Genomic DNA, 25,575 nt, shown 5'->3' with positions numbered 1-25,575 from the left:
ACAAATATCAACAGAATAAATTTAACATAAAGCCATACATACGTACAGTCATGTCACTTCATTATATAATTTTTACTGTGGCTCTCTCCCAAGCATTGGTTTACTCAAGTTGCCTTAAGTAACATCTTTCAGTAGGTTACATTAAAAGAAATTTTCGAGAAACCTTCCTGTGGCTGTTGTAAATTGTGAAGCACCTTCAAAACGTTTATCTACTACTGGTATCTACATAACAGATATTGAATATTATCTTGCAGATCCAACTCAAAGGATGTCTTGAATTCAGATCAAATAAGTTCAAGTCAATGCACCCAGTTGGAGGAAATGACGGACACGAGCAGTGGTAGCGAGGAAAAGGCATCTTGTCAAAGGCTGTTATTTGAAGCCTATCGAAGTATAGGCGAACCAGATGCAATGCATGGAGTTGGCACAGGATACTCCACTGATATTGACGCCAGAATCAAAGGCTACGAGTTTGAAGAAGAGTTCGGCAAAGCACTGCGTAAGTTTAATATTTCATATCAGTGTCACATTTTTGGCATTTATTCTTTGTTGGTGAATTTTCCAGCTCATTTTTTCTCTGATTTATGATATTTTATAATTTGCATAGTTGATCTTTTTATCAAATGTTTAGCCTCCACTTTTAATCCAGTTCCCCTCACAAAATAAATTTGAAAAAAAATTGTGACGAAAAAACTGATGTTGTTTGATCATGAAGTAATGAAGCAAAATTTAAAAATTTCAAGAAAAAGGTTGTTGCTCGGATTTGTCTCAAGTCTTGCACTGTCATCTTTTAAAAATGAATTATTTTTCTTACGTAAAGAAATTCTTCAGCCTGATCTAACGGAAGATTTCTTAGAGAGAATTAATTCATTTCTTTTTCCCGTTTTCGGTTTAAAGCCAAGATTTCCAATCATAAAAAGTTTGCTCTATTTTTTTTTCTTTTTGCATTCGCAGTGACCCAAGATTTGCAAGTCGATGCGGATATTTCATGGAGTCCTTTGGCACTAGCTCAGGTATTGCACTGTTTGTTTATCAACCAATAAATTCTTAATTTTCTACTGGAAAAATCTTTCTCTTCTTCCTTCATCTGGATTGTGTGTATATCTGAATCTAGTCTTTTCTTATTCTTTTTATCATTTAGCAAACAAACAATGATAGTTATTCCTAAGGGATTTCGAGATACCAGAGTTAAACTCTCATGTCGATGCTTCTTTACATTATAATCTTTTTCTGCTTATAAATCTAACTAAAATCTAGCATGAATTATTTTTCCCCAAAGGCTTTTTTTACACAAATAAAAATATTCCCTTAGTAAATTTTTATTCAAATCCTTGCTCTCGTTTTTCCCTTGGGCCAATGAAATCTATCTTTCTCTACTTTATCTTTCGCCTTGGTTAAATCGATATTTTTTCAGTTTTTTGTGAATTTCCTTCTGCACATTTGAATATCCAATTAACCTCTAAGCAGCTTTAGCGGAAAGATTTTAAGATTTTATTTATCTCTTTTTTAAAATTGCAAACCTCAACAGAACTTAGAAAAAGCTGGCCTACACCATGTTTTGCTCACTTACATGCGTGGACTCGACAAAACATTTGTTCAGGATGCAGCTGCGGTATGAATTTTTAGCCTGAATTCTGTAACATACAGTAGCACAATCTTTATTATTTTTTTACCCTTCTACTTTTTCATTAATAATGTGCCTGATTTATTTTTATACACTGGGTTCACAGAAGTATGGAAACGGTGCTAAAAATGGCGGCTTACAGAAGCCAAAGGCCTAAGCCGACAGTCTTTTAAAACTGAAGTTCAGCGCGAAGGGATTTTTGTAACGAACGCTTTTGCCACGAAATTTTTTGCGTCATTTCAATGGCTTTTGAATCAAAATAAATTTGAAAGATTACCTTACTGTTTTGTTGGTAAAAAGTCAGGGAAACGTTGGACCAGTGCTTCAGAGAATTTCTGCAAAGTATTTTCAAAGGATTCATAAAAAAATGCATCAAAGTACAGACGAAATTTAATAAGCATAAGATAATTTAATTAAACTTGAAACTTAATACGTGGGCCTTTGTTCTGACTTTAAGTATATTACCGAGAAGATCATTTTGGCTGAGATATCAGGATTTAGGTTATTAAAAGTGATATCAGGTGAACAATTTCTAAAGCTGTCATTTAGCGATCAAAATAGTTGGCTTGCTAAATAACATAGACGCTTTGGGTTTAGATGATTCAGAATTTAAGATCATTAGATCATTAACTTCAAAAGCATAATAAACGTTATACGTTTAATTTTTTGATTGTCATGTGCTTAGATAATGAGCAAATCAGAATTTAAGATAAACATGTTATTAACATCAAATGTAGAGCAGCTCACCTTGTGTCAGTATTGAAACTGCTAACATAACTTTCTTAGTTAAAATTTTTTCATGAGAAAGAAGCTTTAAGCACTTTTGCTTCAAATTTCGACATTTTTCGTTCATATTTCTTTAATAAAGTGACACTTCATGGTCATCTTTCATGAATACTCAGAGAATCTTTTACCGAATTGTTTTGAAGCAGTGCTTCAAAGTTTTGCTGAATTTTTCCCCTCAAAACAACAAACCAATCATTAAATTCTCTCAAGTGGAAGGAATGGCGAATTCATTTTCCCGCCATAACCTATCGTTTCCAAGTCCCTTCACCTCATAATTATGATTTTGAAATTGGTCGGCTTAGGCCCGTGGTGACTGTGAGCCGTCATTTTGACCTACCATTTCCATACTTTGGCGACCCCAATGTTGTTGTTGACGAAGCCTACCTTACCTTAAACCCCTATCGAAACTGACTCATTGGCTCGTATAGACCTATTTTATTTCAATTTATTACATGCAAAGTTTTCAGCCAGTATTGATACACAATTTTCTTATGTTTTTTAATTATGTTACATTTTCTGTACGGACTTTGACTTGCACTAAATGGTTCACTTGGTTTGCTGGATAATTTAACAGCAGGACATTTTTTCATCAATCTGTTACAAAAATGATTCACATTCTCATATTCATTGTGTTTTCCCTCCTCGTTACAGTACGAGGCACTGCAGTTAGAAGCTTCTTGGCGCAATGGAGTATGGGATATAGAAACCCAATCGAGGTTTGTAAAGAAATTCCTGATCTCAAGTTTTATCATTTTCTTTACCCTGACGTTGAATCGTTTGTTTACACATTTGGTGTATAGAACAGGGCGGTCCTAAGTTCATCAGGCGATTGTCAGTCTACTGTTCATGTTACAACCCTAGGCCCTTCGCCGTGTAATAAGAGTTTTCATGTTAATGGTTTCATACAACATGAACCTTTAGCGAAAATTTATTGCCACGATCTTTATAAAATCAAATCTTTATCAAATCATTATCACAGCCATCTTGAATAGAAGTACCCACAAACTGCTTATATTTTAAGCCCTACAGTCTGCTAGATAGTACTATAAATTGGGATGTATTCTTCAAGACAGCTTCCACCAGCGAAGGTGTTTCAATGCTGTTTGGCCTCATGATCACTGCCCTTTAATCTTTAATTACCTTTTACCAGGGCCTTATCTACTATTGTTCTTTGAGAGGGGTGCTCAAACCCCTTTGTTTCCAATGTACAGTCCCTGTTGTTTCTATTTTTCAAATCAATGGTGCCCTACCCCCCCCCCCCCTCCCCCAATAGTTCTATTCTTCCTGTGGCAGTTTACATATACATTGTTCGATGCTGCTTCAAAAAACGGCTTGGTGTATAGTGCAGACAGACCGCGATAGCAGGATCTGCCTTTTTCCGTGATTACGTGTTAATTCTATGATTTATTAGTCTCTCATGCACAGAGGTTCTGGCTATAGCTACGAGGCAGTGTTATAAGTTCCTCGTCAGCTCATTTTCTTTCTATTCATAGTTCTCCAAACCAAGACAAGACAACTTTCTCCAGCAATTTGTACGGCAGCATAGTTGCCCTGAAAGATGGGGATCAGTATGGTTTCAATTCTTTCATCGACGATGCGAGGCTCACTCTTCTGCGCAGCGATGAAACAAGAGGCAATGCTACCACTTCGAGGCTGTATGATTTCTTGTCAAAGATGCACGCGGTTACACAACTAGAATTGTACGGGCGGCAGTACTTCAGGTAACTCATTAACAAATGTCACCGTTAAATATAATTTCATTGCTATAACAACGAGAATATGGGTATATTTCAGTAAATAGATTTCCTTTTTGTTTCTCTTCGTCTTTTCTTTAGACTTTAACCACCCTAGATATGCTTAACTTATAGGAGTTCAGGAGAATGTCGTTAAAGAATTTGCTGATCTGTGTTTGTGATATACAATGGCGTTTTTCTATCTTATGGTCCTTATAGGACAATGTACAACTGTTGTCCTATAAAAAGATATAAAAACTGAAAAGCTTTTCGTTTTGAATTCATTATAGAAAACACGCTTTGTTTTTGCTTTGTCAACAAAGCATATGATAAATATATAATGGAAAAGGAAAGGTAAATATATAGAATTCTTTAGGGCATGTTTTTTCTTTTGAAACTTCGACTAGATTTATTAGCCAGATTTGTCTATCTTTCAGCAAAGACCTGTTTGGCGCTAGAACAACTGCCCTTCCTAATGATTTCAAGCATTATGAGCTTTCGCTGTCCCTAAAGGCGGCTGCTTTCAAAGCAACCCTAGCAAGAGAAACTGCAAAAAATGAACAACCGAATGCAATGATAGACGACATTGCGAGGGAGGCTTATTCGCATTTCATGAGTTCGGCGGTGCTTGCGAGGGAGGCATCGAGATACCAGGTCTGTGAATTTTTCTGCTTGCTTATTGACTGATTTTTTATATTTATCTAATAAACGTGAGTTGTTCACTATCAATGATGCGTGGTTTCATGCAAGTCAACTGGCAAGTCGCCAAAATTAACATTTCTTGTGGATTCAACTGTTTTTTGTGGGTATCCAATTGCCGCTGGGCCATCTAATTACCGAAGCGAGCTTTATCTACCCCGAGCATTAGCATCATCGCTAAAAAATTATATTCACATAAAATTTAACTAGCTTCTGATGAAAAATATCGCTCAATTTGCCATGCTAGGAAGATAAAGCTTTTTTATTATGAATAATAAAAAGTGCTAAAACGTCTGCAAATGATGTTCTTCACGTGAATATTAATTCTCAATTCATATTATTGAAAATTTTTGTTTCAAAATAAACCTTGACTAAATATTATCCACTGTACATTGGTCGTTACAATTTCTTCTTTCTTTCATCCGTTGGTAGGAAACCTGTAGAGAATTTCTTGTTACTCTTTTAAATGCTACTTTCTAGGTCTGCGAACGTTACCTTAACGACGTCAGCCATTTAGAGCAATTCGTTTCCATTCCTCCTGAATGGAAAATCGAGCAAGCCAAGATGTTCTGGGATCGAGGCGAAAAGAACAGGGCGATGTATCATTTACGATCCCTCATCAAAATATGCGAAAAAGTAAGTTTTAAATCAGCATAACTTTAAGATGAATGCATCTCTACGTTTTTTTTAAACAAAGGCTTCCTATATCTATAGTTTTTCTATCTCATTTCATTATTCTATGAAAACGATTTCTTTTTCTAAAATTATGTTGCCTAGTAAGATACATTTTTCTTCTCCAAAATTTTTTTCAACACAATGATTTTGATTTCAAGATGTTTTTTTTGTTAAGATGTTTCGCTGCCATAATTTTTTGTGCCTTTTATATTGATATTTTTTAAAAAAATTGCTTTCCCAATGTAGTTTTATCTTTGGCAGAAGAGTTTTTCATTCTTTCACTTATTTATTCCTTTTTCATCTCCCTTCGAAAGCTAATTTTGTGTTAATTTCCTCCTACAGAATTAAATGTTCTGCCTCTTCAATTTCTGTTCTTTTTTATAATTACTATCTTTTACAAAAGGGAAAAGACCCAAGCATGGCCGAGCTCTACCCAGCTGCACTTGGCATTTATGGCCACTGGCTGGCAGAATCTCGCTCTGAGAATCCAGGGATTATCATCGAGGATTATATGGAACACGTAAATATCGATTCAGTTTTGCTATCAGTACCGATTCTATATGGTTATCAATACCGATTCTATTTGGCTATCATTACCATTCTATTTTGTTATCAAATTTCTTTTGTTCATACATATTAAATGTCGATTGTGCCAATTATACGTTATCTGTTGATATTATTTGTTATATAGGAAGTAAAAACAGCCTTTTTAGGACTATTTTGTGTAACATAGATATGTCAATGCTACATTATGATTTGCTATGCTCTTCTTATTCATTATTTACCACGTAAAACCTTTATAAAATCGACGAAATAGTTATACCGACCAGTTTCTTATATCCATTGTACATCTCTTTAACGCTTATCCAGAATTTTTCAAGTCCCAGCATTTGTCTTGGTGCTTAAGAATCGGCCAAAACCACCTTCATTTTGCAACTTGCTCTCCGGCACCAAATTAGAAGGTGGTTGTAATGTAATGATGAGTTGTATTTTCTCAGAAAATGAAAAATATATCTGACGGGCTGAGCTGATGTAGAACAAATGATTGGTTACAGGAACAACTACTTTTGCAGCTGCTAAAAACTAGGCTGGAAAAAGTTTAAAAGATGAAAGCAATTGCTTGGACATTTCTGTGTGAACACTTTTGTGGCGAATAATATTTTAATATTTCACTGTTGCTGTTACATTTTACGTAACCGCCAGACGCAAAAGTTATGGGGGTCACAATATTGTAGAACGAATGATGGAATTCTCCAAATAAAGGAATATTACACCCACACCTTCTCTAATAGAGCGGTCTCTTTGCTTCTGGGAACTCGTTTTGTTTCTCTCCTTTTCTAGGCTGCCTGCTTGTTAGAAGATTCCCAATGTACACACTCCGAAAATCCTTCCGAGGTGAGTGAGGTTTAGCTCCTAGATTTTTAGATTTTGCTCAGCTCCCACAGTGGTTCTTCCGAGCTTTAATTGGGGCTAAGTCTATTGTATGTGAGATCATCCAATATGAATTATTTGATATTTGATTATTCTGCTGTGTCGTTTGGTACCATTTACCTCTGTAAGTTTCTTGAAATATTATTGATTAATGTGTGCTTCCACAAAACAGAGGTATTTATTTAAGATTTATTCAAGCCCAAAAGGCCTCGAAAAAGCTCATCGTTATTCGGTCAAGAGGAAATGGGTATTTGATGGTCTTGTTTTTAGGCTTCTTCTTGTTTGCTTTTAGGCGTACTATCTTCTTGCCAAATACGCGGATACCCAGTACAAGGCCATCAAAGAGTATATCCAATCTTCTGCTTTTGAAAACAAACAGACAGTTATTAAAAATGTGAAGGTAATCTTTGCTTTAAAATCACGCAAATATGTTTCTTGTTCAATCAATGTTTTTATTCAATGTTTTTTTCAAAATGAATGAATGCAGTAATATTTAGTTCGAATCTGTATCTTTAGGTTTTGAATAGGACCTCGCGACAATTAGATATAGAATTATTCATAGACATCCGAGAATTGGTAAGAAAACCTTATTTTATCACAAAGCAATTGACCAGCGAAGCGTCAAGTTAACTCATCCAGAATTTTGATATTTCAATATTGGCGTAAGAATAGATTAATTGATATCGTTATGATCTTGGTTGAGTGCAATTTTCAACTTGTGTAAGAAAATGGAAGGTTGGTATTGCACCAAAATATCGTCAGAAATGTATTTGTGAATGCTTTAAAACTGTAAATTCGATGTTTGTTTTAGGATGAAGTCAAACGATTGGATGCTATGGGAGGCTCAGCTCAAGTAACTATGTATGTTTGAATGCATTTTATCTGAAAGCAGACTAAACAGTGCTGCTATCGAGATTTCTCTTAAAAAGGCTGCATTTTTATTTAGGGCATCGCAGTGGCTGCGCGAGCAACAGTTAAACTTGCAGATAGTTACCGTTTTTGCAATAAAAATATTGCAATCGGAAATCAAGGCTCAATGTTTTCCCAGTGTTCTTTGTATTTTCTCCGCATGCCATGTTAGCTGCTAAGCACTTGCTCCTTCGAAACCTTCTTCAGCCTACGCAGCTCTTATATTATTCCCGAAATAATAATTCCCAAATCTATGTTTTTTCCATTTCTGAGTTATGTTCTTGTGTAATATCATCTAGATATAAATACTGAATCAATCTGAAAAGTTTTACTTTGATACTTTGCTAACGAAACAGGTTTTTTACGGCGCACATTTCCTGCTCCGGAATTGCAAGCACTTGAGTTAGAAATCCAGTCCCTTCCCGAGATAACTCACCAAGGCTTTGCAATGCCCGATCTGAAGATGTCAGCGTGACAATAGAAGGGGCTTGGAAGAGTCAGGGAGACTTGAGGCGGTGCAAAATACAGTTTAAAACAAAACAAATGTGTATACTTGCACTCCAACCATTCCTTAAGATAAATCTCTTTCCACTCTTCTTCCAACTGGCCATCAAATACCATTGATAATCTATAAGTTGATAAATGATATTGATTTTGCCATTCTTTATCCAACAAATCATAAATGATTTTTGTGTACTTTTATTGCAGAAACAATAGATATTATCGCAGTCTTGTTGTTCAGTGTGAAGAAGATGAGAAAGAACTTCAACAGATGCTTAACGACAGAAAGCAATTCCTGCAAAAAGCTCTTGAAAATTACGTTCGCTGCATGTGCAGAGGGGTGAGTAGAACTAGAACCAATACTCGAATTCGCTCAGTGATTTGACTCAACATGACAGTTCCACGCGTTACCTTTATTTTCTTGAAGTAACCGTAAGTAAATGTTGGTTACTCATTTCTTAGCCCTTCTAGTCTGTTTTGTAAAAAGCCACGGTACATCCCCTATTTTGCTTTCTATTTGAAGAAACATAGTTCTTTCAGTTATGTTTTAAAGTGCAAATAGAATTATATATGTGGTAATACTATATATTGCTTGGTATTGTTACTTGATATTTTCTGTTTCTGATATTTTCTCTCATTTTCCTGTATCAACAAACATTCGTCATTTTGAAATATCATTCCCAAATTTCAAAATGTATAACAAATTTAGAAGCCAAAATTCTGAAAAATTCCAAGATGTTAGACTAACCGTATATGTTTCTTTTAAACACAAGTTCATGCTTACCGTAATTCTTACCGTAATTCTTATCGTAATTCTTACCGAAATTCTTGTGGTAATTCTTACCGAAATTCTTACCTTAATTCTTACCAAAATTTCAACTGTTTTTTTATCCCGACAGGACAAGTATGATTTAAGAATATTTCGACTGTGCTCATTGTGGTTAGAAAATTCTCATGAAGAAAGTGTTAACAAAGTTATAAAGGTAGTAATTTTTTTCATTTTGTTGTAGTATTAAAGTTGTATAGTGTCCTATTTGATTTTTTACCGAGGAGCATTCGTAATAATTTATTTCAACGTAGGGTCTGTGACTTTTCTTGTGCTCGTTATTTTTTTAGGCTGAGTGATAATTTTCTTTGTTAATTGTAAATTGCTTGGAAAAATATTAACGAAGTGTGAAAGTGTCATTGAAGTGTGAAACAGGAAAGTAGACTGAATCCGCTTTAGTTTTGTAAAATATCGTTTTAAATAAGTAAAATGAAGAAATGCTCGAATTTTGGCACTCTGTTTTTTTTCTCTCGATATACTCCCTTCAAATAATGAATGCTCCCTTCATATACGCATTTCATATGGCATGCTTGGGTTTTGTCGATTATAATCAAATATTCATTCTTTCATTTCGTCTTATTACGTTTTTAAGTTATCAGTCAAATGTGACCGAGAAATCACTTATCGAGAAGCAAACCAGTTGTGAATGGCTATATTTTTCATTCGTTAAGACTCTTCTTGCTTCATTTATACTGAGAAAATTGGATACTTTTCCATAGAACTGCATTGCGACAATGGAGTCACGAAAATTTATACCGTTAATGTACCAACTGGCTGCAAGATTAGGATCTACAAAATCCAAGGAATCCCACCTCTTTAATGAGAATCTTGAAAAGGTGAGTTTGCTGTTAATTCTTTCTTTGAAAGAACACAAAGTCCCATATATATTCTTTTAGATCTTCTAAATTTGATAGAAAATTAATGCCAAGTAAAATACTTTAAAGATACATTCATGAAATGTAATTTTTTCTCTTAAGCTGAACTAGGCCCAATCAAAGGCTAGATTTTCGAGCTTAATCTCGGAACAAGACTTCAGGTCAAACATTGATCACATTCAGGACTAATTTATTGGCTAAATTTGCATCTATCCAAGACTAAATTTTAGGCAAAATTAGGCCTGATCCAAAACAAAATTTTAATTAAATTTTAGTCCGATTGAGTGATGCTGGAAGTGTTTTCCCTTGATAAGCTTGCTTTTTGGAATCAGAATTTTTATGCTACGCAACTCATTTCTCGCAAAAAAACCAAACAATTTTTGTATGAAAGATTGGCTCAATAGAAACTTCACTGAACAATTGATCAAATTCTATTAATGACGGATAGATTTGCTCTTTAATCTGCTGTAGCCTTTTATTAAATCGAACTTTCCACAACAATGACAACGTCGAAGCAACAGCTGGACTAAACTTAGTTTCCTTCTGAGTGCTGTGAAAAAGCTGTTATCTTTAAACATCTATTGAGAACACTGCTTAAGGCCACACTTAATTATCTCATAAAATCACTTGAACAGATGATTACGGGAAAAAAACTCTTACAAGTAGAGATCCGTAGCAGGTAATTCTGATACAAGTTTTTCAAGAGGCCACTCTCAGCAAAATGATGCTGTTAAAAGTTTAAGAAAAGGGCCATCGAAAGGTGTTACACATTGTAGGGTCAACACAAAACCTGACTAGCATATCATATTGCGTAATATAATGGACAAGAGGCCAAGCCTCCATCCTGCTGCTCTACTGTATTACAAGGCCCTAAGTAAATCGTAATTCAAATTTGCGGCTAATTTTTAAGGTTAACCGTCAGTGGTTCGGTTCATGCCGTTCGGTATGAGAGTGTTTGCCAAGCCAATGAGGTATTGCCCTTTGGCTCGTCGAACACTCTCTCGTTTGTCGTTAAGTTGCAGTAATGGTGTTATTGTAAGGTCATTGATGGTATGTTCTAGGCTGCAAAAATGTTCTGCAACACCAGACTTTTTTGTTGATAATGTCTCGCCTGTGTTCGTTAAATCTGTCTTTCAATCGTCTGCTTGTTTGTCCGATGTATTGGCAGTTCTTGTGTCCGTTAGTTAAACATCGTGTGCATTGTAATGCGTAAATAACGTTAGTAGAGTTGCAGTCCAGTCTTTGTTTTATGTCGTAGTTTTTGTCAGTTTTAGTAAATTTAAATGTAGTAGCACCGTCTGTGATGTGTTGGCATGTTATGCAGTTACGTCGCGAGTGGCATTTTTAAATGCCTCTGGGATTACTGGGTGTGCCACTTTTTATTCTGGCACGAACCAGTATATCCCCGAGGTTATTAGGTCTGCGGTAGCTAAGTATAGGTACGTCAGGGAAGACTTTGATTTCATATTTTGGAGCTCTGTAATATGTTGATGTTTTGTTTGAGGATAGTAGATAGTTGTGGCAAAGATGGGTGATAGGTGGCAACAAATGGTGTTCTGTGATTTTTACGTTGTTTTGTGGTTTTCCGGCAGTCCGGTCTGGTTTTTTAGAAGCCTTCCGTATTTGTTTGCGTGTCTGTTTTGTTTTGTAACCTCGTTTTGTCAAGTATTGTAGTAGTTGTTTTGTTCGGAATTTGTAGGTTTCGTCTTCCGAGCAGATAGGTCGTAGTCGTAGGGCAAGACTGTATGGGATTGACTGTTTGGTGTGTTTGGGGTGTGCGGAGGTGCTGAGGCGGAGGTGCTGAGGAGATACTTGTGTGTGTCTGTGGGTTTGACATAGAGATCTGTGGAGAGGGTGTTGTTTTTGTTGATAGAAATTGTGACGTCAAGGAAATGTATGGATTGTTTAGATTGTTCACTGGTGAATTTAATTGCTATATTTTAACAGCAATGATAAGTTGTAGCCATTGTGAAAATTATAAACTGAGCAACTGAGAGCTATTGACAAATTGTGGTGTGAACTTTTCATCTTCTGTTCCACTTGACAAATCTACTACTTTCTTTCATATGCTCCAACCTTTAATTAGAAAGAAATTGTTGAATTATCGGTCTTTCCAATCATGTTGTTCTTGTTGTCTTTAAAGTAATTATTTCAACGCGTGTCTTTGATATGCAGAGTCAGCATCCGTGTTTTGATCTTGCTTTTTATATTTCCACTGCAGCTGTTGGAAAAGGCAGCAAAGGATCACCCGTATCACGTGACTATCATTATCATGGCGTTGTGCAACGTCGAAAACGAACCAGCAGAAACGGCTGCATCTTCAAGAAGGGGCAAGCTAGGCCGAAAGACTGCTGGAGAGAAGAACAGTTTTGCAGAGAAGGTTTGTTGAATTTTTTTAAGTTAACCTCTGTTGATTTGTACAAGTGATCCTGCAACCTATCAATTGATTAATTGTTTACCTATACGCATATATTGACTTGAATCTCATTCCCAAAACGAGGTCTTTTTTTGCTGTACAATTCTTCATAGATAAAATGCTTCTTCGTAATATTTGCTAATATTACTACGTAATATGCTAATATTTGCGTACCTACCGCATGTAGTAGTCAATGTCTAGAAATGATTCTTGTTAGGAATGTCTAGAAAACATACTCTAAAATGCACATTTTACAAGTTTTTGAACCCCAGCAATAAAATCCTTAATTATTTCATAAGTAACCCTTGAAATATTGCAAAACACTGCACAGTTCAGATTGACATTAATGTTACTAAAGATTGATAATCAAAGACTGTATCCTTATTCTTCTCTCAAAAAGGGCCGTGTTCACTCCGCAAGAGCTCTGCTTCAAAAACTCAAAGCCTCAAACCCTGAATTGATTGACACAATGGAAGCTGTTACAAACGCCTACATGGAGCTTGCTAATCATGACATTCAGCATTTAAAAAGACAGACAGGTATGAAATTGTTGATTTTACGGAAGTCAGATACAAATGATAGTCATTTGAAATTGCTCGCCTATCTTTTAACCATGTGAAATTATTTTTCGTGTAATTTTACAGTGTAATCCTAAGTTATCCTGGATAAGGAATCATTAACAGTTTTTGTTATCCTTCAAATCATTACAGAATTGATCCCACCACTAAACTGCTCTGTGCACTTAATAAAAATCTAATTTTTATTTTCGTATTTGCACGATTTCTATCACTATGACATATCAATCTAATAGCATATTACTTACCATATCAAACCCCATCGAATTTACCGAAAATTCCTAATAAGTTTTTGGTTTTCAAATATTGTGGGAATTTTTGAGTAACAAATGCTTGCATTTCAATAATTTAATATAATTTCAATAAGATAAATTTCCTGCTTGTTGACACTGTTATGTAAATTTGTGAAGGCAGATATTTAGAGCTCGGTGATTTGCAAGATAATCGCTTCATATGTTAGTTGTTGTAGTTCTGTGGCATTCTAATGTAAATATAGGGGCTCCCCCTATCAACCATGATTAGACCAAAGACCACAGTTACTCTCGAAATTTTATAATCAAACTGACGGATTTTAAATCTTGGAAATCATGATAATCATTTTCAACTTAACAAGTGCCTTCGAGCGTTACTTTAAGGCCGTTGAAAAGTATTACAGTTTTCGAGGTAGCAAGAATTTCTCTGTGAATGAGAGCCGAACATTGCACTGGAGCAATTGACGTAGCAGTGTCACCAAAGTGATTTCTTCTGTCTTGTTCGGTTTTGGCTCGGGAAGGGGCGGCTTTTAAAAGTTACAACTTTATGAAATTTTGCAGCGAAAAAAAGTTTTACCGAACTAATTCCCAGCAAAAAGCTCTCTTTGAAGTCAATAAAGGTATATAACTTATTTTGGCAGGCCTTTAGGCTCAGCTAAAGAACCAGAGCCTTACTTTGGGCGTTGGGATGCGAAACTTGCGGGAAAATAGCTCAACGGCTGTCTTCCGATAGCTTCTAGTCGTTTTGTTTACCATTTCACGTTTAATATCATTTTTAAGCCTTATTTAACATTTATTGATCATTAACTGAGCAGCAACCACCAAATCAATCATTCACATCTATGTTTTTGTGGCAATTTCTCGCCAAGAACCACACCCATTTGCCGAGGATTAACCAACCGCATCTTTCTCTTTGCTCAGGCCTGTTTTGAATCAATGTGACCATCCTGTGAACGTGGTGGGCATCAAATTCTTTGTTTACATTTAAACTGTGTCATGCCACATCAGGTTTTACCAGACCCCCCGCGTGTCTTTAGATTTTTTTCTATATTTTACGTCTTTTTTAAAATTTTCATTTTCGTTCAAATCTATTCTTATCTGACAGGCAAATTCGATCTGCCAAGCAAACTGTTAATTCGTCGAATTAGAGATGCCAAACATTTTGCCATACCAACACTGGATATTCAGGTAAATAAGTTCATTTGTGAAGGATTGTTTCCAGATAGTCGCAATTAAGAATATGGTATGCCAATTCTAGGTTTCACTTGAAAAAAGATCGTTGAAAGCTTTTCCAATTGCTTTAGTCGCGGGAGATTAACAGACGGGAAGCACTATGAGGGAAGCACTCCCATTTTTAATAAGAAACTAAGCTTGGAATTACCACTTGGTTTTTTTTAATTTTTTTGTGGTATAGATTTTTATTTTTGTGGTATTTCATCGCCGGTGCTAGAGTCACTTTCTAGAAACCCAAAAACCTAGTATGAGATAACATGAAATGGAAAACCCAATAAATTACAAGAAGCTAATTCTCTGTTTATTTCTGTCAACTTAATAGGAAATAAATTGCCTTATTGTTAGAAAGATGCATTTCCACCCCATCTTTAAAAATGAATTTTCTAGCAGTTTCTTAAGGCTACGGGTGATCATTGCTAAAATTTCTTAATTTTTTTGTTCGTCTTGGGGCTTGGTGTCGTATAGACCGTTCTTGTTTATAATACATGGCGAATGTTTGGCAAAAGATTTACACGATACAAGAGAAATGCGAATATTTTTACGTTGGATAACTTCTCGCGTGATAGTGGATACTCTGCCAGAGACATTTGATCTGTGGCCAATCCATAAAAAGGCTCATCCTCCCCATTTTCTCATCTTTTTTCCTTAATGTTCATCTTCAGGTTGATCCTTCCTGCAAATACGATGACGTGATATACATCTCGAGTTTTGACAATACATTCACCCACTGCGGAGGAATTAACCTACCGAAAGTGATCACGTGTGTTGGATCTGATGGCAAAAGGAGACGTCAGCTTGTGAAAGTACGATCCTTTTTTATATTCCTAGTAGACTCATTTTTCGGGTATTCTGTCTCTTGTTTTTAGTTAAACATAGATTTTTTACATCTGCACACTTTGACCACTGAATAACAGTTCTGCATGACATTTTAGTACTCAATTAATTACCTGATAAATCGTCCCTGTTTTATTAAGATGAGTTAAATTTTTCAAAAGCAAATTGTTTTTCTTCTAATTTCCAATGTTCTTACGTTTTTCTTATTTTTTTGGCAAAGCGAACCTCGGTATTCTTATCAAGTATAAAATGTTCTGATAAATAAGAGTGTACTTGATAGTATCCATTCAAATCCTATTAAAAGATGTAAATGATAAAACTTAATATGAATAATTAGCAGGGTCGAAACCAATCGACTATGAATGATACAATATATAGGAGAATTGCTCACAAAACATAGTAACAGTCAAAATTATAATCATGAACTTATTTACAGTCTGTTTGTTTCTAGTCAACTCTAATTTACACCAACTATCTACATTTTTGCAATGAAAATAGAAAGATTATAGAAACCAAATTAAGTGCAAATGTATCACCTACAGTTGTTTGCATCAGCGTAATTCCTCTCTGTATTTCAAAAGGAGCGTTGTGGATTTTAAATCATCTCTAAGGGGGGTCACTTATTCTATAGGAGAGGGAATTTATTCCATAGCGCGGGGAATCAACCAAGGGGAGCTTGCATTGCTCCTTAGCACCAGGTCTATACATCTTTTAGTACTATTCAATATCCCTTTTCTACATTTTTGTTTGGTTGTTGCAATCGCTGTTCGGATTTAGATACCTTTTCTCAAATGCTCTTATTATTATTATCATTCAGTTACAATTATTTGAAATTACTCTCAAGACAATTGGTTTTAAATCTGGCTAAAGTTTTATCAGCCCTTTTTTCTCTTTTTGATTTCAGACCGCATCTGATTACTATTTAAAACTAAATCTAAAATTAAGGCATCGTTTGCATTTTATCTGGCTTTGTGTCGATAAACGATGAATTAGTTTATGTGGCATTTCTATTTTAGTACCTGTTGCTATTACGATAAAGATAAAGATAAGATTAAAAAACAGATGGGCTTTAAGTTTAGCTAAAGTACTTTTATCTGAGCCCTAAGTACTTTTAACTATTTGCCCATGAATCAGTATACACTTTTTTTATAAGAACCAGTAAATTTAAGTTCAGGCTGACTGTTCTTAATTTTTTCGAAAATCTGAGGCTAGATTGTTCTTAATTTGTTCTTAATCTAATAAGGTGTAAGCAGTGCGAGTGCTAGCTTTTTTGCTCTAAGAAGGTGTTCAGGCCTCATTCGCCAACAGAGTGAGTGAGACAGCCTTAATTTGCTTATTCACCGAAAAAGCACCCACACATCGCTAAAAATCCTCGATTTTGAGAAAAAACGTTGTTCAAAATTGCATTTTGCAGAAGCTCAGCCTCAGCTTGTTCTTAATTTGTTCTTAACGTTTGACCAATTTTGAGGTTCGTGTTCTTATAAAAAAAAGAGTAACGCAAACTGTCGATCGTGTTTATCTTTTGACTTGCTCTCTGTGAAAATCTAGTGTGTATTGAATGCACTTACAACCTGGTTCGATTTTCCATGTTAGCCCGAGAATAATTTAATCTGTTAATTTGTATTTGTTAAATTCAATGTTATGCCAGCTTGATATTGTATGAAATTCACAGTCTTTTGTCCCAACTCCAGCTTGAATGGGGACGCATTTATTTATCGTTGATTTAATGTTAATCTCATCCTTTAGGGAAAGGATGACTTACGACAAGATGCTGTGATGCAACAAGTATTTGGAATGGTGAATCAGCTACTAAAAGAGAACGCGGAGACACGAAAAAGGCAACTGCGCATTCGAACATACAAGGTAGGCGTGGCTGTCACATAGATATTTATTACTCGATCAATGCAGTTCAAAATGTAATTCTATGTACAAGGATTGAAACGGGTAAATCTTTGCAGTGATTTCCATTCTCCCTTCAGATATGCTAATTACTATTTTTTCAGGTAAATGTTAGTGTTGCTGAAACCTTTTGGCATGGATGGTAGCATCTGTTTCCTTTGTTTCTCCACCTCATTTCTCTCATCATATATCATGTCTAGAAGATTTTCTTTTTCTAATGCCTACTATAATGTAAATAGCACCCGCAGTACTCCCCTATTGCTGACCTACTCTGTCAAGTTTACCCATATCATACCGATATTTCATGTCATTTCTCCAGCACTGAATTTTTTCGCCCAATAACTTTGTCTCCTCCGTTCCAATATTGCAGGTTGTACCACTGTCTCAAAGGAGTGGTATTGTAGAATGGTGCGAAAACACATTTCCTCTTGGGGAATATTTAGTCGGCAATCGTATAACTGGAGGTGCCCATGCCCGATATCACCCCAATGATTGGTCGGCGGGAGAATGTCGCAAAAAATTTACCGTAAGTATTGCCGACTGATCATTTTCTATTGATCTGTGATAACCATTGGCTTATTTGAATTTGCCCAGGTTCGTCGAACGTAGTAGATATCTAAAGGCTGAGCCGATGTTTCCCGAAGTATACACCAAGATATAGCAATGGTGTGTCTTCGTAACCCGTCCCCTGCCTGGCTTCTTGCGCATCTGTCTGGGGCATTCCCGAGAGCTTCCCCATTCCATGACTTCACACCATGTCAATTTGGCTTTTTATCTTCACTACCTACTTATTGCTCTTCAATGCATGACTGTACTTGCCAGCTAATTTTTCAATCCGTTGCCTCATAGTATGCCAAAGCAAGTAAGACAAGGTGCGCATTTATCTGGCCGATTGGAGAGCTATTTAAATGATCGTTTCTATTTGGATGATAATGTTTGTTATCTTTCTACGTACTTTTTTATAAAAAGCTGTTCATAACTATACTCGTTTCACATTTGCACAGGATGCTGCAAACTCGAATGGCAAAAAATCCCGATACGATACCCTCCAGGTATGGCTTCTTACTCCTTTTGATTACAAGCAATTGCAATAATACAGTTTTCCAATCTTATTTTTTGAGCACGCTTCTTACAAAGACACGTCATCTGGCCTGTTGACCGTGGGTGACCGGGTGCCTTGTGCCTAGCGGGGACTTGAATGCAGTGAGAAATTTTCCCAATCAATGTTCAAATGTAGCTTATCAAGACAACATTGAGAAGATGATGATAATTTTGGTCGCATTTTAAGCAACTCTTTCTTCAAACCTTTTGCATGATTTCATTTAAAAATCTTTCAATCAATCTCAGTTGATTCGATTTCAGCTGATCTTATGATGATGCGACGCTTCAAACCACTGAGCATCGAACTTTAGAAGAACTGTTACGATCCTCTAAAAAGCTACCGCAACTGAACGATACATAGAACTGTTATGAAGAACTGTTACGATCCTATACGATCCTCTAAAAAGCTACCGCAACTGAACGATACATAGAACTGTTACGAAGAACTGTTACGATCTTCTAAAAAGCCACCGTAACTGAACGATACATAGAACACAAACGTCATTCTTCATAAATTGATGCTTTGGTCTTTCAATCTTGACTCTTAACTCTTGTTTTATTTTTTAGAATATTATGTCAAACTTCCAACCTGTTTTTCGACATTTTTTCTACGAGAAATTTACAGACCCTGTAGAATGGTTTACTCGTCGTTTGGCTTACACGAGAAGCTTGGCTTCATCATCAATTGGTGAGAAATTCTAGAATCAACGTTAATTTTTGGTTTTCTCTTGATTAACGAAAGAAGTTTAGGATAAACTAGAATCTTGTCCATTTTATGTTAATGATATCATCATTTTTATGTCATACTTTCATAGTTTCTTCTTCGTCAATTTTCATGGTCACCTGTCATGATCTTCACTAGAGTTATTTTGAATCCAACACAAAACTGCCTTTGATGCTATACCATTTTCATTCAGTCCCAGCCTGCATACAATAAATAAACTAATGGAAACTTCTGTCCAGTTCGTATTTTTCAACCGGATTCCATGATATGGCCTTAAATTCATAGCATTATTTGTAGTCGAAATGCGTCAAGAAGCTTTGTTTCGTGACAAGAGGTGACCTAGCTCTAAAATCAAACAGATTGGTAGATGATTTTCGAAAAACAAGGCAGCTGCTGTTGAGAAGAAGCTACACAGTTGTTTATGTTAATTCAAATCAATTTTCAATAGTGTTTGCAGACTAAGCATTGTCACTCAAACCAAAAAAAACTTTATTCCCATTTTGTCAACATCAGCCTTTTTTCTTTTGTTTGCCAAACCATTAAAAGTCGACAGGTTTTTTTAAAATAATAGCAGAAGTTTTGTGTTTTATGAACTGTGGTAAGAAGCAGAGCGGCCTGAATTTAAAAAGTGAATTTCTTGCACGCAAGCTTTTCGTGTCCATTGTTACTTTGATAAAACATGGATCAGACACCTATTTTTCTTTTTTAGTGGGATATGTTCTTGGTCTAGGCGATCGACACGTGCAGAATATTCTAATTGACTTCATAACCGCAGAACTGGTGCATATTGACTTGGGTTAGACATTTTTATTCCATGATTCGCTGTTGTTTCATCTTTGTATTCCTCTGGCCTTTGTTTAGAGTGAAAATGATCCCTCATATCTTACAATTGTTTTTTAAATATATTTTAATCTCGAATTCTCAGGAATTTTCTTATGTAAGCAGACTTGAAATTAAGTGCGAGAAACACTCTACTTATTTCTGTAGAGCCTTGCAAGCAGTTACATTTTATATACTTAGATATTAATAAAATTTTAGTACTTATTCGGAAGCCTGCAACCTATGGTTATGCGATAAAAATTACACTCTGTCTGAATATTTAAGATCACACCACAGGTTTCTTTAAAAGGCTACAATATTTAAAATGTGCAACGACGTTCTGAGGTACTGTCACAACCGGGCCGAAGATGCACGAAGGTGGGGGGAGGGGTGCGGGTGGGGGTGGGGGAAGGGTGGGGTTGCAGCCCCCAGTTATTACCAGACTGTGTTTTATTTCCTTTTTAACAAGCAGTGAATATAAGCAACTAAGTGGGTGGAACCTTTTTATGCTTTTGCTAAATACCTTTGTTTTCAATCAGGCTTGATATTGAAATTCTTATTAACAGGTATTGCATTTGAGCAAGGCAAACAGCTACCAACCCCAGAAACTATTCCTTTTCGCTTGACACGTGACTTGGTCGATGGAATGGGCATCGCAGGGGTCGAGGGTGTGTTCAGGCGTTGCTGTGAGAAAGTAATGGGCCTAATGCGAAGCTCACAAGAGGCCATATTAACTATCGTAGAGGTGGGTTCATTCATGAAGCTCCGATGTGACTAGTAATTGAACGAATTGACAAGTTCACAGTTGTTAATGTACGAATGTAGGCCTAGTCAACATGCTAGTCAAAAAACAGGGAATTAATTATTATTTTGACTGATCTTCTTTTGAAGTGCTCGAGTTTCGTTGGTACAGTGATAACAATTACCCGACATTACAACTGAAAAAGAAAATTTTTAAACTTTCGACTGAAGCAAATATTAATTGATACTTGGAAAATCCCATCATTGCAAAAAGTAACTTTTTATGTAGCTAACAGGAAGAAATGCAGTTTTAGCAGAGCAAACGAATTAAAATGTTTGACTATTTTTTCTAAGAATTTTCCGTGAATATAAATAATTATCAACAATCTCCTTGTGACAATTGCTGATCAAGTCTGGCGACAAAGATGTGATGAAGAAATGTTAGCTGAACAAGAAAAATGTATTTGTACCCACAGTAACTGTCAGTGATTGAAATAAAACCCAAAAACCCAAATAGAAACCCAAGAAATAAAACAAATTAATGATTAAAAAGAGGAATAGTTTTTTGTCCTAGTGTCAAGTATTTATGCTTCAAGTCAAACATTCTCGCACTTATTCTTTGACTTTTAATTTTGATGATGTAATGATTCGCTGTTTCCAGCGTTCTTCTGAATATTGCGGGCTATTTGAAAGAGTTTTAATCCAATGTTTTGAATGCGATTGTCTGCGAAATCCTGTCGATTAAGATTTGCTATTCATTTAGGTTTTGTTGTACGACCCCCTGTATGCATGGACACTGAGCCCACTGAAGGCTGTTCAGATCCAACAAAAGACTACGGAGGACGCGGGTGAAACTTTGCAGAATATATCAACCCTTGGCGACGACAATCTAGACACACTTCTTGGAGAACTGCAGTCCATGCAACCACAACAAGATCAGTCAAAAAACAAAATGGCGCAACGAGTTCTGATACGTTTAAGGCAGAAACTCGATGGCAACGAGGGGGGCTGCTTCCTGAGTACCGAAGGACAAGTAAACTTTCTTATTCAATCCGCGAGGGATACAAAAAATTTATGTCGTTTATTTCCTGGTTGGCAACCCTGGCTTTAGAAGCAGGAAATTTGATCTCGTTGTTTATAGAGACCCAATTAAGTCAAAGTTATTTATGTTCTGTTTTCCTATAATTTCCTGGTTTAAAAGTTGATTTTCTGATACACAATTTCTACGCCCTAATCCGCTAGGACGTGTTGACTTAAATCGTTTTCTAAACTCAAAGCGACTTGTCATCAAGACAGGTCATCAAGGCATAGACAACTTTGACTTCAGTTTTAGTCAATGTTCAACTAATCTGGCAGCTTACATTAATCCCGATTTTATTTCGTTATTTCAATACGTCTGCATTCCTGGTGTTCTCGGTCAGTGACGTCACGTACGACGTTGCTTATAACTGTATTTTCGTTGACAATTTAAGTTTCTCTGGCACGCTATTCCCTGCTTGAATTTCCTTTAATTTCTAATGAAATTTCTTTTCGTGGGTTTTCAATTTGTTTATTTGATGATTAAGTTTGTTTTCCTGATCACACCACTTTATTTTTTGGGTAATTAGGTTTTTTGATAATTCTTCAGATTCCTGTGGTAAGTTCGAAAAGTAAGATTGTAAAATCTGCGGTTTATGCTGCAATACAAAGAGCTGTCGGGCCGAGATTAGGAACAAACAGGTCAGCCACATCCAACACTGCTAGGTAATGGAAAAAGAATGTTATGCCTTTCATTGCTGTATTAAGACAGCAATACTCAAACTTATCTTGGATTTTTTCATTTGCCCCGAGCAACAATCTGTTCCAATTAAATAAGGCAGGCTTGTTTCCGAAATGGTTTACTAGATCTATTAGTGTTGACCGAAAATCAACAAATTTGCATTGCTGACAACCTATATATCTTTGCTTTATCGTGTAAAAAATTCCCGAAAATAATCACATTTGTGTTCATGAAAACTAACTTCTATTTGTTATATCCTTAGTCCCTAAAACGATAATTCGAGCATTTTCGCATGCTAATTCGAGCGATTGTTGCTCTTTTTTTTAATAACTAAAATGTAAGGATCTGAATCCAGCTATCTTGCCTGCTCAATAGAAAATCAAGTGAGTGACCCCCCAAAGTAACCTCATTTTGTGAAATATAAAACAAAATAGGAATTTTACGGGAACGGCGTGCATGAATTACATACAGTGTAGTTTTGAGAGTTGTAGATCACCTTGACCCCTGAAATGTTGTTGATCATTTGGCTTTGATTAATTGTTTCATGAAAGCTATCTTAATTGTGGCAATATTATGTTTAATGTACATATTGCAAAAGTAAACGCTTTTTCTTGTTGCTCTATGGTGTTTACAACATCAAGTGATTTTTTACTGTTGTTTTGTTGGATGTATCGTCATTGTAATAATTCTAGCCCTCTCGTTTGTTCCCTCTTGTTTTTCGTTGTTGTAAATAACTACATGTTGCGCTAGGGCTGTTGCCCGTGTTTATTTTCAGTGTGCAAAAATCAGTGTCACTGAAGTAAACAGTTTTTTCGAGTGGTGAAGTAGATTTCTTGTTTACTTTAATTGAGTTTTGTTCTCGTTCTTCACCTAACAGTATCATCATCAATCTTTACCTATAAACTAACCTATAGTTCTTCTTTTAGAATACGTTTCACAAACCAGAGTTTAAATTGTTTTTGATTTGAAAATTTTAATTATGCGACTAGCGTATTCCGGCTACTCATCTTCTTATAAGGATCTTGATGTCAACCCGAAGGAAACTACCATCCATATTAAATCAATCTGAATCTCACTATTTAAAGCTATCATTACAATACAATACAATACAATACAATACAATACAATACAATACAATACAATACAATACAATACAATACAATCATCAAATGTTAAATAATAATAATGAAAACTTTTCAATTCAATTAAACTACAATTACAGACCTCTCTATTACCTCTGTAAATTGCAACTGGCTAGCTTCGGTTTACAAGATAAGACTATTACAATCGTAAGGTTAAAGAGAAAACTGAGAAAAACAACAAAAATTGAAAGAAAAGTAATTCCGGGTTTGTCCATGGTTCATTTTTGTAAATATGTAGTGCGTAGTACGGATGGGAATGTTGGAAAGTTTAGAGATCAGATATTTATTGTTGATCGATGGAGAGAGTCGCACATTTTGAAGAATGGATTGCAGGAATTGCCGAAGATGCCAAGACAGCTCTTAGAAAGATTCACAAAAGAGACATTTCAACTGCCGTTGTAAACCAGATAAGAAAGGGGCATAATTATAACAATTAAAATTTTTATAAAGCGCCAAAATCTATCAAATATATATTTTTAGCGCTGTACAAGACTAAGACCTAAGACCTAAATTTAAAAAATACAAAAGACGTCTATAGCAACCAGTAGAAAGTTCCAGAAAAATACAATTGATAAGCAATAGAAAATAAAAATGTCTTTAATCTAGACTAGACTAGTACCGGTGCTCTGCGAGTTCCCAATGTCAAGTGGTAGACGAATCCACGATGTGGCAGTCGCGACTGGAAATGCTCTGTCTCCACGTGTTTTTTTGAGATTCTGCGACGGAACCCGAGTTAGCTTTTGTGACATTTATAGGAAGTATCAAAATAACTCTCAGCTCTAGTTGAATTTTTAAAAATATGTAACTTGCAACGATCTTGTAGTTGGTTTCGACCGAGGAAAGAATGCAGAAACAAATAGCAGTTGAGTGAAATTCCAGTGCAGTAATTTTCTGTGTAGATTATCAATATTCATTTTTCTGGTATTCTTTAAGGTGCAGACTATTGTCTCACGTGGCTTATTTGAAAACGAATCAAGCACTGGGGCAGATTATCGCCAGGAAATCGTGTTGGATAAAGAATCTCCAGGAAAAGCAATTAAGTCCAATAAACACGGGCTTTATTGAAGCCTTTATTAAGGCTTATCATAGACGGGGGTTGTCTTACAGATTTCCAACCGAAGCGGAATTCTTAGTTTACGTGCAAATATTGACTATTTTCTAGATGACCAATTCGTCCAAACACATCTGAAAATAAACGCCTTGACAGTGGTCCCATAATATCAATAGCAGTTGGTAGATTCTTGACTAATGAGATATTTTCAGTAAGCTTATCATAATATACACCTCGCATTTTATTCATTTAACTGTTACTATTGAAAAATTATTTTCTTTTTTGATTGATTTTCAGGGAAAGAGTTATGTACGGGAACTTGTTTGAAGCAAACACTTTGACCTTTTATTGTAATAAAGCCATCTTTAAGAGTGTCCTTCTCGACATTCAGTAATTCAAATTGTTGCGATCATTATTTTAAATAGAGTTGTGACTTTGATGGCATTAAACAAATAATCTATGAGCACAAAATATCTTGAATAACTCAGAATGATAATGATCCACTAATTTTTAGCAAGGTATTTCCTAATTCCTATTTTGATGTTCTTTTTAAGAGCCTAGGCCCAAAAACCGCGCATATTGACAGAAAACGGAAAAGTGATAATTAAGTAACTACACCTCAGATACATGCATTGCTACGTCTTGAGGAGAAACATCATTACATGCGCAGATTGACTGCTGAATAATATTCAACTTTGAGGCTTTAGTTATCAATTTAATTATCATTTGCTAAATCCTATCTAACAAAGTGGCGAATTCATATAATACGTCATCAATCCACCGCCCTCTTGAGAACAATTTGCAATGTTTACCTGAAAGAAGTCAATCAGTTTGTGGTTTATCTTTGCGAATCCTCAAAACCTTCCTCTTGACAGAACGCCGTAACCGGAATGGATCCAGTCAAGGTTCGAAGGTATCAGATGATATGCCCGTTGAAAATATCTTATTACTTTCTGGGGCAATCTCTGCAT

General features: G+C 35.7%; 1 protein-coding gene across 1 annotated transcript in view; it reads left to right on the top strand.

The window, feature by feature from the left end:
- Window positions 1-23,252, top strand: part of LOC135681384 (serine-protein kinase ATM) — a 48,965-nt gene extending 25,713 nt beyond the window's left edge. Inside the window, exons 36-60 of the mRNA XM_065195833.2 lie at window positions 255-499; window positions 955-1,013; window positions 1,529-1,612; window positions 3,062-3,126; window positions 3,904-4,131; window positions 4,581-4,797; window positions 5,323-5,478; window positions 5,921-6,037; window positions 6,859-6,912; window positions 7,241-7,348; window positions 7,760-7,809; window positions 8,566-8,698; window positions 9,258-9,341; window positions 9,904-10,020; window positions 12,281-12,439; window positions 12,876-13,014; window positions 14,407-14,489; window positions 15,197-15,337; window positions 17,115-17,231; window positions 17,638-17,793; window positions 18,272-18,319; window positions 18,936-19,056; window positions 19,802-19,888; window positions 20,478-20,656; window positions 21,416-23,252. Of these exons, the coding sequence (XP_065051905.2) occupies window positions 255-499; window positions 955-1,013; window positions 1,529-1,612; window positions 3,062-3,126; window positions 3,904-4,131; window positions 4,581-4,797; window positions 5,323-5,478; window positions 5,921-6,037; window positions 6,859-6,912; window positions 7,241-7,348; window positions 7,760-7,809; window positions 8,566-8,698; window positions 9,258-9,341; window positions 9,904-10,020; window positions 12,281-12,439; window positions 12,876-13,014; window positions 14,407-14,489; window positions 15,197-15,337; window positions 17,115-17,231; window positions 17,638-17,793; window positions 18,272-18,319; window positions 18,936-19,056; window positions 19,802-19,888; window positions 20,478-20,656; window positions 21,416-21,763 (3,295 nt within the window). The 3' untranslated portion in view covers window positions 21,764-23,252. The remainder of the gene's footprint in view (window positions 1-254; window positions 500-954; window positions 1,014-1,528; window positions 1,613-3,061; window positions 3,127-3,903; window positions 4,132-4,580; window positions 4,798-5,322; window positions 5,479-5,920; window positions 6,038-6,858; window positions 6,913-7,240; window positions 7,349-7,759; window positions 7,810-8,565; window positions 8,699-9,257; window positions 9,342-9,903; window positions 10,021-12,280; window positions 12,440-12,875; window positions 13,015-14,406; window positions 14,490-15,196; window positions 15,338-17,114; window positions 17,232-17,637; window positions 17,794-18,271; window positions 18,320-18,935; window positions 19,057-19,801; window positions 19,889-20,477; window positions 20,657-21,415) is intronic.
- The last annotated feature ends 2,323 nt before the right edge of the window (window positions 23,253-25,575 follow it).

This window comes from Rhopilema esculentum, chromosome 12 (genome assembly GCF_057945365.1).
Source record: "Rhopilema esculentum isolate cy_ngs chromosome 12, ASM5794536v1, whole genome shotgun sequence".
NCBI classification, from domain to species: Eukaryota; Metazoa; Cnidaria; class Scyphozoa; order Rhizostomeae; family Rhizostomatidae; genus Rhopilema; species Rhopilema esculentum.
This window is presented reverse-complemented; position numbering and strand designations above follow the sequence as displayed.